The sequence below is a fragment of the Hydra vulgaris genome, chromosome 07 (genome assembly GCF_038396675.1).
Source record: "Hydra vulgaris chromosome 07, alternate assembly HydraT2T_AEP".
Lineage (NCBI taxonomy): Eukaryota > Metazoa > Cnidaria > Hydrozoa > Anthoathecata > Hydridae > Hydra > Hydra vulgaris.
Genome location: NC_088926.1, coordinates 34,276,731 through 34,290,724, shown reverse-complemented (window position 1 = coordinate 34,290,724; position 13,994 = coordinate 34,276,731). Strand labels below are relative to the sequence as shown.

The window sequence follows — 13,994 nt, the reverse complement described above, 5'->3', positions numbered from 1 at the left end:
AATGGCAAATTGCAAACAATATTAAGTTGGTTCATTTGACTTGGCATTGAACCACAAACTGAGCAGTACTGACTTGATTTAGTAACTGTAGATAATGCAGTGGCTACTTTTCCATCTATCATGGTAACATCAACTTTGTGAAGAACAGTTAAGTTTTCATACTTAGGCACAGGAGTTGTAGTTAAATTTCCAATAGCATTTTCAAGAAATTGATGCTCTGCATTCATTACATCAGTTGTCTCCTTTACAAACCTAAATCGCACAATTCGGCAGTACAATGTTGATGAGGGATGTGGATTTCTTCCCCACTTGACCAGAGAACCCTGTCAATTCAAGTGGTACAAAGCAGGTAAGAAACAAATTTGCTTCTTGGAAAAAGCTTCTGTTTTCCAGCTCATCAGTAACTTGTGTATAAATGCTTTGCCCAGTTGACCCATCAAAATCTACCTTTGAGCGCAGAACTAGCCTATCAAAAACAAACGAATTGATAACATCATGTTGTACTTCCAACAACCGCAGCATGATCAACCAGTATGATCTACCAATGCTTAGAAATTGATGCTTGCAGAGTAATCTGTTGCTGCCCATGATTCATGACTAGGCAAACACCTCTCTTTTGCCTCACGTACATCATTGTATGGTGGATATAAATTACTTTTTTTGCTTTTCGCATTGTTTCTTAAGCGCTGATATTGAGATTTGCTCATCTCATTATCTAACAAAAGAGCCAATGCTTCTTCAGATGTATTATCAGAATGATCTAGTTCAGCATCTTTGTTATCAGCTAACTTTATTGCTATCTGAGCATCTTTTCTTCTACCTTCTTTCCACAGGTGTGTGCCACTAGCAAACAGCAGCTCACAAGAATTTGAAGCTGACCAAGTTGCAACTTTTCTTTTCTTTGTTTTTGAAGACGAATTTTCAAATGGTAATGTAGGTCTGCCAAGTTGTTTATTTTTACTCTCCTTCATTAATATGGTATTAAAATCATTTTCAAGCCAAGCTGAATTCTTCCTAATAAACTTTGCATCGGGTCGTTTACTTCGAGTCCATTCTTTACCATATTCAGAAATAAATAAATGAAATTGACTCTCAAACTTTTTACCTTGAAACTTCAAATCATATTCTTTAATAAAGTTGTATACAAGTATACTGTCTTCTTTTTTATGTATTGACAGACTGTTGAGCCTGATAAACTGGTGAATTTCGTTTCTTGTGACACTTATGAAACCTAAATAAAAACAGCAGTTCAACATCTAAAATGAGTAACCCCCCCCCCCCAAACCAATTAAAACAGATTATTAAATCCATTTGGTTTGACAAGCACTAAATTAATAAGAACAAAATTTGAATTACGATATATATATATATATATATATATATATATATATATATATATGTATATATATATATATAAATATATATATATTATTATTCAGTACTACGCTTAGTATGAGTAAGATCGTATTATATGTTTTCCGCGTTTTTGAAAATTTTGTGCAAATATAAGTTTTTGAGCGCAACTACAGGTTTTTTGTCAGGTAAGAGATGTTCAAATGTGAAAGAAAACCAACATGGCGCCTAGTGGCAGCCATATTTATGAAATTATTAAAGAAAACATATATAAGCTTCAAAATATCTAAGTATAAAAGCAAGATGTAGCAATAAAAAAAAAACTTTGTCAAATAAAAACAAAAGTCATACAATAAAATATAAAATAATAAGCGTGTTTAAAGTTGCTGCAAATATGTTAATTACATACCAATTTTAGTCAAACAACTTTTAAAATCCAGATAATATATAGAGTTATAATTTAATATTTTAAAAAGCGCGATATTTTATGTAAATGTTATTTATTTCCATCAATTTTTTAAACAACATTTTTCTCTTTATAATTTTTTTTTCTAATTTACTTTTGCGTCTACTTCAACCACATCATAAGTATATTCATTAAAATTTTATGTGTATATAAACGGTTTTAAATTGTTTTATAATATCTATATAATTGTTTAAAACCATTATGACATTAAAATTCTGACTTTGGATTTTATACTTTTGTCCAATCACTGGCCCACTGTGCGTTGATAAAGATAACTCTGGTCTTATTCAACTGTAGTGTCTTTTAAAAAACACTGATTCATATAAAAAGTGATGCAATTTAAGTGTATAAAATATCTAATAAACTAAATATATTAAAATTGTGCAAATGATCACAAGATTCTTATGACCAGGTGTTCCATTACAATTTCTTTACAAATTGCATTGTAAATATTTGGAAAAAGTTAAACGATATTGCAATCAATGCGTCATATTTAATAGAAAAAGACTTTAAATTTTACTTTTAAAAAAAGTTTTAAAAAATATTTAAGCTAAAATATGAATGTTATAACCTGATAAAAATATATATAAAAAAAACAAGATTCAAGTTGAAAGTAAGATGACCTTTATATAGGAGAGTGCCATGAAAATATATAAAAGATATGTAGTTTTTAAAAATTATCCTTAAGATTGGGAAAAACAAGCTGAAAATAATAAAAATAATAGTTCATTTTTACTTTTTTACAAATATTTTTTAGGTTTTACGCCTGTTTTGCGCTTGCACCTGTTTTAATAAGTAATTGTGAACAATACTAGAAATACTAGAATAAAATACTAGAAATAAATTTAATAACCATATTGTTGGTGAAACATACTAAAAATAAATTTAAAAAAGTTCTACAATGATCTCACTAAAACTCATAAGAATTAAAAAGCACTTGAAACAAAATATAAATCATAGATTGTCTGTAAAAATGTGTATATTAGGGTTATGACTTTTTTTCAACCCCATGCTCCTGTACTGTAGTTTGATGAACTTTTACCTAAAAAGCACGAAATGAACTATTATTTGCATATCTTTTGAAAAAAGTTCACCCCACCATTGAAAAATTGATTTTGACATAAATTCAAATGTATTTAGAATGTCATAGTCATGTAGTACAATAAATTTTCAATCCAACAATGACTCAGACTGTTTACCTTGCTCTTGCTCTTGCTTGTTGCATAGAAGGAATAGAAGGTGCAATTTTTGCATGACGAATGCATTTCCTTCATTACTTTGATTGCGCGCTCTGCGCATGGATTACTTCTGGGGATCTGTAGAACGGATGGCTCTTGCTTCCAGTGATTTTTCAAAGAGCTTAAAGCCTTTTTGTATGGATTCAGTACTTCAGCCAAGTTATTAAAGTTGTTTTCGCTGTACATTTGGTCTGTCTGTATACCAATGGTCTGCCCAGCCATATGATATAAATCGACAGAACTGTTCTTGTTGAAGGAATTAAAATGAAGACCAGGATGGCTAGTATAGCTCTGGAGTTCCATCTCGCAATGCTGATGTTGGGTAATTTCTGAAACCTGATCAATGAAAAAATGTCCCTTTTCATCAAAAAAAATCGGAACACTCGAGTGAGATAAAATAAAAAGGATCTTATACATGGTGTTGGAGGATTCTATCTTATACATGGTGTTGACAACTGATAAACTGAGGTTTGTTGATGCGATTCTCTGCAAACATTCGTTGCAATATTACAACAACACCATTCTTTTTTCCAGTGTTAATGCTGGTGGTATCTGCAACAATTATCTGTATTGAATTCCATAGGTGAAATTCATTGAGAACTTTAAAAATTCATTGAGCAATAGTTTTTCCCCTGCCATCTACCAAGCCCAGGACATCCAATTTGATTTCTCTTCTTTATTTTTAAGGACGACCACTTGATAATGGGTTCCATTGATGTGCTTGCCATCAAAGTGTCAGGACCAACTTTCCATACGTAACTTTTCAATCATTTCTTTTTTCAACTTGATTGCCTCTTTGATTGTTGACTTGTAAATAGCTGATTGACATGGAGTTAAGATGTCAATGCCTTGACAATTGCTTCCATATGTTAGCAGCTTTGTTTGTAATACTCTTGTGTAGGTCACCAAGTTGACTGCAATTTTGCTTTTATGATGTTTTCTGCTTAGTGTAGGAGTACTCTCATCTTCTTCTTCATCATTTTCATATTCGCTGTTGTCAGCCTCAGAGTCAGAATCACTAAAACCAGGATAGTAAGATGATGTGTTGGATGACCTAAAGTTTTTAAAGTTATAAAGTTTAGTTATAAAGTTTTTGTCTTTTAGAGGGATGGATCGTTTCTTTACTGGCCGCTTGGCCTGTAGAGTATCCCACTGTTCCTTTGCTTTTCACTTTGAGATGGTACAATCGCTCGTCCTCGGAAAATAACCATCTTCCATCCACTAGTAATATCATTAGTAATATCAAAAATTTCATCAAGAGGTTCATAGCTTCCCCACTTGACACATTTATAATAACATTTCAATATTTTATCAAGCTTTGCTCGTATAACTTGATCAGATACATGAGGAAAATTCAATTTATTCTTCCACAATTTGGTGACTTATTTGGAAATTTCCGCTATTCGCTCCTTTCTTCCTTTGATTTTTGGTCCAAGGAAATGGTAGCGTCCGATAATTTGCTTCTGGAGAGGCATTCTGCACTTTTCTTCCAGAGAATATTCTTCCAAAGGGATCATTCTTCTTTTATGAGAGTCTTTAAATTTTACCAGATTAATGGTCCAGACATCCTTGTTCTTCTGAATGCTACTATTGCTAGGCTTGTAAGTCGCCATATGTTGCTTCTGTAATAACTATAAAATTAGATAAGCAGCTATAATATAGTTGCTTATCTAATTTTGTGTATATATTATATACACAGTCTAAATTGTTCTAGAATGTTCTAAATTGTTCTAAAGTATTCTAAATTGTTCTAGAATATTCTTAATTGTTCCAGAATGTTCTAAAATGTTCCAGAATGTTCTAAAATATTCTGGAATTTTCCAAAATGTTCTAAAGTTCTAAACACTCCTAATCTATACAAGTTTTAAATGGTTTTCAGCAAAGCCACATGTATTAGTAATAGCAGTAACAAGTTTAAATAAATAACGATTCGTACTTTTAATTGCGGGGTGACCTTTTTTTACAACCTAGAGAAATTGAACATGTTTTCAATGTTTTCTAACAAAAGTTCATCGATTTATGACATAGGAAATCATTTTTTTAAAAGTCAAAAAGTCATAATCTTCATGTATATGTTAAAGACTTCATTTGGATAGTAAAATGGCACAAGCAAGCTTAAAATGAAACCACATAATTAGTATTTCTTAATCATTTATTATTAATTTTAATCAAAAAATTTAACTCAAATGTTTTTTTGAACATTCTTTTTAATATGAAATATTAATATAAACACGATATGTGTTGGGGATTACTCATCCTTTAAGTATTGAAATACCTTTTTGCTTATAATTACAGCAAACCTACTGTTAGTAATCATAACATTCTTTGTCCAGTTTTTATAACAATTTATTTTTGATTGCTAATATGTTATGTGATTTTGCTTTTCAATACATACAAAAAGGTAGTTCAATTTGTCTTTACTATTCATGATCAAATTATTCTTGGGTTTGCCATCCGCTTTGCTTTTCAACTTTTCATTTGATTATGAATTTGTTTATAAACATTTTACAACTATTGTGAATCAAATAAGTAAAAAATAGCAGTACTTCTTGCATTGATTTTTAAATGTTGTAGTATCAATAGTGAATGTAACTTAATTGTATAAAAATAGCTCTAAGGTTTACCTAAATAACTACAGACCAATTTCCTTTACTTTTGTATCTTCTAAAATTATTTGAAAAAAATAATGATTAAAGGAAAGGTCATCACCTAATATCTGAAATTCTTTCCTCCAAATATATATGCAGATTTATTAGCAAAAAATATCACTATACAAACTTACTTGAAACTATTTTTTGACCTACATTGTATCATGTAAGCTTCTGTTGATTTTTTTTTTTTTTTCTTGATTTTGCCAAATAATTTCACAAAGTTTAATACAAAGTACTAAAAAAGTTTGAATTGGAAATGATTAGGACCAATCTTTTAAATTGGATTAATAAACCACACAAATGTGGAACTATGGACATTTAACTTTTTTTTTTAATTTATATACTAAAAAAACAAAAACAAAGATTCTTTACTAAAAATAATTGCTATATTCAAGCAAAAAAAGTAAAAAATTAAACATAGAGTTATCAGCAGCATATCCTAGGTCATTCATTCAAAATAATATACCATAATGAATGACCTTGTATTAATTTAATGAAAGTTCATGAAAAATAATTGTACTGGGTGGCGCAAAGCTACCGATATGGTTTGAATGTGTAATAACTTTTTTATTTAATGGTTAATTTTTTTTTTTCTTTGTTATACAGTATTTTAATGGGAAATATTTTTAACTTGTAAAAAATTATATCCTGCAAGTTTTGGTTTTTGGCTTTGCACATTCATGCTCTTTCTAATACATTTTGCATAACTTTTCATAAATTTCCAGTGCCATGACTTGAAGTTTCTCATAGTTATAGAAATGTCTTAAATTGTTGACATCACATTCAACAATTGGGCATTATTATTTAGGAACAGCCTCTTGCATAATTTGCTCATTTGTTGTAAAACAACATTGCAACATTGTTGTGCAACAAAATCCTGAATCTGTTGTATGACATTTTGACAGTTATTGGATATCAGGCTTAAATAAAATTGGTGTTTTTATATAAATATTTATAAGAAATGAAATTGCAGTTTGCTCATGACATGCATAAATAAAATTTGCTCATGGCACTTTACAAATAAGTAGTGATCTATTATGAGTATAAAAAGAGAGAGTTTTTATAATTTTAATCAAACAAAATTTTAGCTTAATTTTGATTGTTTGTAATAATCAAATAGTTAAAATGTATTTTTTAGATCATATTTTTGGTTGCTCTATTGAAAATATTATAAGTAGTATATAGCAATTTTTTATAAATACATATTTTAAACAGTTTTAAATTATACTTGACCAGTTTTATATTGACATTACTGTCAACACAACTTTGTTTGACTAGTGATATATTTTCAAATATCTTTTCAAATTTAATTGAAATAAGATAGCCAGACTAAGCTTGGTTTGGCTCTTTAGCTCTGGTGAAACCAACTTATTTAGGAGGTGAAAGCTATAATTGAAAAGCCCTAATTTAATGTTTAGTGGTTAAGGGTAAAAGCAGCTCATAAACCTTAAATCTTAAAACCATAAACCTTAAATAGTAATCTACCTTCCTAGTGATCTGCAAAACAATTAGCTTTTTTTTCAACTTCTTTATGATAATAAATCTTCCCTTTACCTCTCAAATACAAACCTTGAGGAACTAGCCAAGTTTAGGGCAGCACCAGGGGTGTAGTCAAACTTGGAACTTCTTGCTTACAAAGCAAGAGCTCTATAACTACACCGTTGCATAAGTATGACATTATTGAAATTAAGGTTAGTGTTAAGAAGAGCAGTTATTTGTAAAAAATTGTTCAACTTGTCTCTAGTGTTATATTTAAATAAGAAATTAACATTAGGGAAACTTGTCTTAACCACACAAGGAACAATTGGCAATAAACTTCAAAAAAAAAAAAAAAAGAATTTTCTTTAAACTCTATTTTTAAGTCATGAAAGCCAGCATTGATTTATAAAAAAACTAACTTGTTAAATGCTTTTTTGTGGTTTTTTATGTTATGATTTCTAGGACTTCTTGGAGCACCTTTGAAACTGTTAATAAAAAACAACAATAAAAGTCAGCATAAAAAAGTGTTATGAGTTATAAAGTTTATTTTTGGCTGTTTTTTTCCACGGTGTGGGACTGAATGGTCCTCAAACACCCCAATGTGTAAAGAAATTTGTAGGCATTAATATATTTTTATGCATTTTTTCTTTGTTTGTTTAGACCCTTAGAAAACTTGGAAAATGATGAAGATGGTGATGCATTGCAATTTGAAGCATACGATGAGTTTTTAAAGATATCTGGTCAACTAAAGTAAGTATTTTAAAGATATCTGACAACGAAAGTATTTTTATGTTTTTACCAAATAAAAATAATTTTGCAAATTTTACTTTGTAGTGATTATATATATATATATATATATATATATATATATATATATATATATATATATATATATATATATATATATATATATATATATACATATATATATATATATATATACATATATATATATATATATATATATATATATATATATATATATATGACATTTCACATGACAAGTTATGCAATTGTATCATCCCCTTTGTTACAACATATTATGATATTGTATCATGCCTTTGTTACGGCGATTTTTCATTACACCATAATGAGCCTACATTCATTAGGATAAAACAAGTATATATATATATATATATATATATATATATATATATATATATATATATATATATATATATATATATATATATATATATATATATATATATATATTTTGAGACTTACTTTCCCCTCAATTAAAGTATGATATGAATTAACAATAAAGTATTTTATAAAAGGGAAAAAAAAATGCGTTGCCAGTTTTTTTAACTTGTAAAAACTCTAACCAGTTATTTGTCAGCCTAAACTATATGCATGAGACAGATAAATACCTAATTTTGATTTGAACCTATATTTATGAATGTTTATAAGGTAAACATCTGTGAGAAATTGGACTGGACCATGTAACCATTCAACACAATTTTCGCATAAAAAAAATTTAATTTTTTTTTTAATTTCTTGACAATTTTATTTTATTCATGTAAAACTAATTTTTAAGTTTTTAGTTACATACTATTTTATTTTTATAATTTTGATATAGGTATTTGTTACATTTATTTGTTCTATAATAATTTGAGCAATATGACCTTACTATATTAAAATTCATGTTAATTTAAATAATTTGCACAAGTTGCCGTATATTTTAATATTTTATTAAATCCTTTTTAGCCTCTATATTTGTTATATATTTTATTTCTTAGTAATTAAAAGTAGTATATAATTAGTAAAAAGCAAATCATATATGGCAGCATTTCATACTGGCAGTAATACTGGCAACTTAACATTCGGGCAAGGTTCTAAATTTTCAACAGCAATGATACCTACAAAAAAAGATTTTTTAAAATATTGTTTTTATGTACGCATAAATGAAGATGCTATAGGCAAAAGGTCAAGTTCTGCTCATAAATGTTATCAACTAGTTACTACAGAAATTGAAAATATGGCGTAAATTTGTATTTGAACTATCAAAACAAAAGGAATTTTCTCAAAAGTATGTAGATTAATGGAAAAAGCATTTAAATAAAATTTTTTGAGTTAAAAGAATTTTATTGCAAAAGTTTTGTTTTAACTGTGGTATGGTCGCTGACTTGTTTACATATACCCTTTCTTTAAAATAAACAAAGAAAACAATCTGGCGCTGTTAAATCCGGTGAACATGGAGGGTAGTTAAAATCCCTTCTAAACGAAATAATGCTTCCACTAAAGAGGTCGCATAACAGAGCCATTGTATCCCTTGCAGCGTGGGCTGCAGCTCTATCTTGTTGGAACCTCAACTTTTGATGGTTTTCTACGGCAGGCTTCAAAAAATTGTCCAGCATCTTCGATCTTTAGCACCATTAACCATAACTAAGATATCTTGTGCATTTTAAAAAAATATGGACCAATTAATTTTTCAGGCAATACACCGCACTAAACAGTACACTTAAGTGGAGAAAAAAAACTTTATTGTTGCTGATAAACTTGGATTCTTGGATTCTCCGTAGCCCATATCCTACAATTTTACTTGTTTGCAAAACCATTCAATTGGAAATGGGCTTCATCGCTCATTATCAAATTGGTAATGAAGTTGCGATTTTCTTCTGCTTTTTGTCTTAATGAAATGGCATAATCAAGCCATTGTTGGTCCTCTGCAATGGCTCCAGTTGTGCCAAATGTGTATTTGTTGATGTTTCTGGATGTGATGGTTCAGTGTGCATATTAAATAAAACGATGATAAACACAATTGATAATGGTCAAAACAATTGACCATCTATTTTCGAAATAAAATTCAACAATTGTTGATCGCTGTTCTGTTGTGTAGTGTTCCATTTCAAATTCCTCAAGTTTTCTTCACAAAATTCTGAAATAAAATCAAAAAATATAAATGAATTTAAAAAGTTTATAAAAATTCAAACCATGTTGCGCAAAACAGTAGTTTTGCGCCACCCTGTACTTAAGTTTTTTTTTATAACTATTATTTCTTTATGTTATCTAGTTTGTTCAAGATGTTTTTTAATTTATTTTTTTTAAGATTTTTGATTTAGCTCTACTTTAATACTTTTTTTGTGTGTAAACAACTGTAATACAGCACTATAATTATAATTCATTTTGTGCTGTTTATAATTCGTTTTGTACTTGTTTTCAAACGGCTTTAGCAAAAATTGAAAAGAAAAGTACAACAAAAAAAACTTGCTTGTGAAATTTCTGTTTTTTCAAAAAGTAAATATCATAGTGATTTTTACACATCTCTGAATTAATTAACAAAAAATTATACTAACATAATTTTTTGTTAATTACATTTCCTTATATTTGTGTAATAAAAACATTGTATTTTATTATACAAACTTAAGGAACATATAATATTTCATTTTGATTACCTTTGTACAACTGTATTATTTTTTTTTCAATCTTTAATATTTTTTTAATTTAAATTTTTTTATCTTGGTTTTAATTGAACAGTATCATAATCTTCTCAAAAATTTAATAAAAATTATAATAAATGGGTTAAATAAATTAGTTTATAATAATACTTAAAAATAAATAAGTTGAGTAACCAAAAATATTTATTAAAAAAATTATTTTTTTCCAGTAAAACTTATTTCAACTGAATATTTGTTAATTAAAATAAAAATGGATTTTGAGATTTACTTTTTCTGGCGTGACTATGAATATTTCACTGTAAAGTAAAATATTTGTATTTCCATTTTTTATTTATCTTTTTGTTATTCTTTTCAGGGTTTTTTTTTTTTTTTTAAGGCAGTAAAACGATCTTAATTTAAAGCTTTAAGTATTTACTATTATAACTTCAGTTTAAAGTTATGTTAGTTATGTTACCATGAAAATGTTAATATATGTTTGATTTATCTGATTTAAATTTGCAATAAAGCAATTTTTTTTAAATTTTTGCTTTTTTTGTTTGTGTGATGTAGTTGTGAGAAAGTTTTGCAAGGCTAACCAAAAGTTATAAAAACTAATACAAAAATACAAAGTTAAGTGAAACCTTGTATTTTTATTGTCTTAATGTCAGTTTCTCATAGTTATAGAAATGTCTTAAATTGTTGACATCACATTCAACAATTGGGCATTATTATTTAGGAACAGCCTCTTGCATAATTTGCTCATTTGTTGTAAAACAACATTGCAACATTGTTGTGCAACAAAATCCTGAATCTGTTGTATGACATTTTGACAGTTATTGGATATCAGGCTTAAATAAAATTGGTGTTTTTATATAAATATTTATAAGAAATATAATTGCAGTTTGCTCATGACATGCATAAATAAAATTTGCTCATGGCACTTTACAAATAAGTAGTGATCTATTATGAGTATAAAAAGAGAGAGTTTTTATAATTTTAATCAAACAAAATTTTAGCTTAATTTTGATTGTTTGTAATAATCAAATAGTTAAAATGTATTTTTTAGATCATATTTTTGGTTGCTCTATTGAAAATATTATAAGTAATATATAGCAATTTTTTATAAATACATATTTTAAACAGTTTTAAATTATACTTGACCAGTTTTATATTGACATTACTGTCAACACAACTTTGTTTGACTAGTGATATATTTTCAAATATCTTTTCAAATTTAATTGAAATAAGATAGCCAGACTAAGCTTGGTTTGGCTCTTTAGCTCTGGTGAAACCAACTTATTTAGGAGGTGAAAGCTATAATTGAAAAGCCCTAATTTAATGTTTAGTGGTTAAGGGTAAAAGCAGCTCATAAACCTTAAATCTTAAAACCATAAACCTTAAATAGTAATCTACCTTCCTAGTGATCTGCAAAACAATTAGCTTTTTTTTCAACTTCTTTATGATAATAAATCTTCCCTTTACCTCTCAAATACAAACCTTGAGGAACTAGCCAAGTTTAGGGCAGCACCAGGGGTGTAGTCAAACTTGGAACTTCTTGCTTACAAAGCAAGAGCTCTATAACTACACCGTTGCATAAGTATGACATTATTGAAATTAAGGTTAGTGTTAAGAAGAGCAGTTATTTGTAAAAAATTGTTCAACTTGTCTCTAGTGTTATATTTAAATAAGAAATTAACATTAGGGAAACTTGTCTTAACCACACAAGGAACAATTGGCAATAAACTTCAAAAAAAAAAAAAAAAGAATTTTCTTTAAACTCTATTTTTAAGTCATGAAAGCCAGCATTGATTTATAAAAAAACTAACTTGTTAAATGCTTTTTTGTGGTTTTTTATGTTATGATTTCTAGGACTTCTTGGAGCACCTTTGAAACTGTTAATAAAAAACAACAATAAAAGTCAGCATAAAAAAGTGTTATGAGTTATAAAGTTTATTTTTGGCTGTTTTTTTCCACGGTGTGGGACTGAATGGTCCTCAAACACCCCAATGTGTAAAGAAATTTGTAGGCATTAATATATTTTTATGCATTTTTTCTTTGTTTGTTTAGACCCTTAGAAAACTTGGAAAATGATGAAGATGGTGATGCATTGCAATTTGAAGCATACAATGAGTTTTTAAAGATATCTGGTCAACTAAAGTAAGTATTTTAAAGATATCCGACAACGAAAGTATTTTTATGTTTTTACCAAATAAAAATAATTTTGCAAATTTTACTTTGTAGTGATTATATATATATATATATATATATATATATATATATATATATATATATATATATATATATATATATATATATATATATATATATATATATATATATATATATACATATATATATATATATATATATATATATATATATATATATATATATATATATATATATATATATATGACATTTCACATGACAAGTTATGCAATTGTATCATCCCCTTTGTTACAACATATTATGATATTGTATCATGCCTTTGTTACGGCGATTTTTCATTACACCATAATGAGCCTACATTCATTAGGATAAAACAAGTATATATATATATATATATATATATATATATATTTTTTTTTTTGAGACTTACTTTCCCCTCAATTAAAGTATGATATGAATTAACAATAAAGTATTTTATAAAAGTGAAAAAAAAATGCGTTGCCAGTTTTTTTAACTTGTAAAAACTCTAACCAGTTATTTGTCAGCCTAAACTATATGCATGAGACAGATAAATACCTAATTTTGATTTGAACCTATATTTTCGAATGTTTATAAGGGAAACATCTGTGAGAAATTGGACTGGACCATATAACCATTCACCACAATTTTCGCATAAAAAAAATTTATTTTTTTTTTAATTTCTTGACAATTTTATTTTATTCATGTAAAACTAATTTTTAAGTTTTTAGTTACATACTATTTTATTTTTATAATTTTGATATATTTATATTTATAGGTATTTGTTACATTTATTTGTTCTATAATAATTTGAGCAATATGACCTTGCTATAATAAAATTCATGTTAATTTGAATAATTTGCACAAGTTGCCGTATATTTTAATATTTTATTAAATTCTTTTTAGCCTCTATATTTTTATATATTTTATTTCTTAGTAATTAAAAGTAGTATATAATTAGTAAAAAGCAAATCATATATGGCAGCATTTCATACTGGCAGTAATACTGGCAACTTAACATTCGGGCAAGGTTCTAAATTTTCAACAGCAATGATACCTACAAAAAAAGATTTTTTAAAATATTGTTTTTATGTACGCATAAATGAAGATGCTATAGGCAAAAGGTCAAGTTCTGCTCATGAATGTTATCAACTAGTTACTACAGAAATTGAAAATATATGGCGTAAATTTGTTTTTTACTATCAAAACAAAAGGAATTTTCTCAAAAGTATGTAGATTA

The 13,994-nt window shown here is 27.4% G+C and overlaps 1 protein-coding gene across 2 annotated transcripts in view; it reads left to right on the top strand.

Moving 5' to 3' along the window:
* LOC100201888 (uncharacterized) overlaps window positions 1-13,994 on the top strand; it is a 64,454-nt gene that overhangs the window by 47,009 nt on the left and 3,451 nt on the right. The window contains exons 9-10 of one of the 2 annotated variants that reach the window (XM_065801682.1): window positions 7,848-7,937; window positions 12,635-12,724. In XM_065801682.1, the coding sequence (XP_065657754.1) occupies window positions 7,848-7,937; window positions 12,635-12,724 (180 nt within the window). The remainder of the gene's footprint in view (window positions 1-7,847; window positions 7,938-12,634; window positions 12,725-13,994) is intronic. The other variant, XM_065801683.1, reaches the window with a different exon arrangement.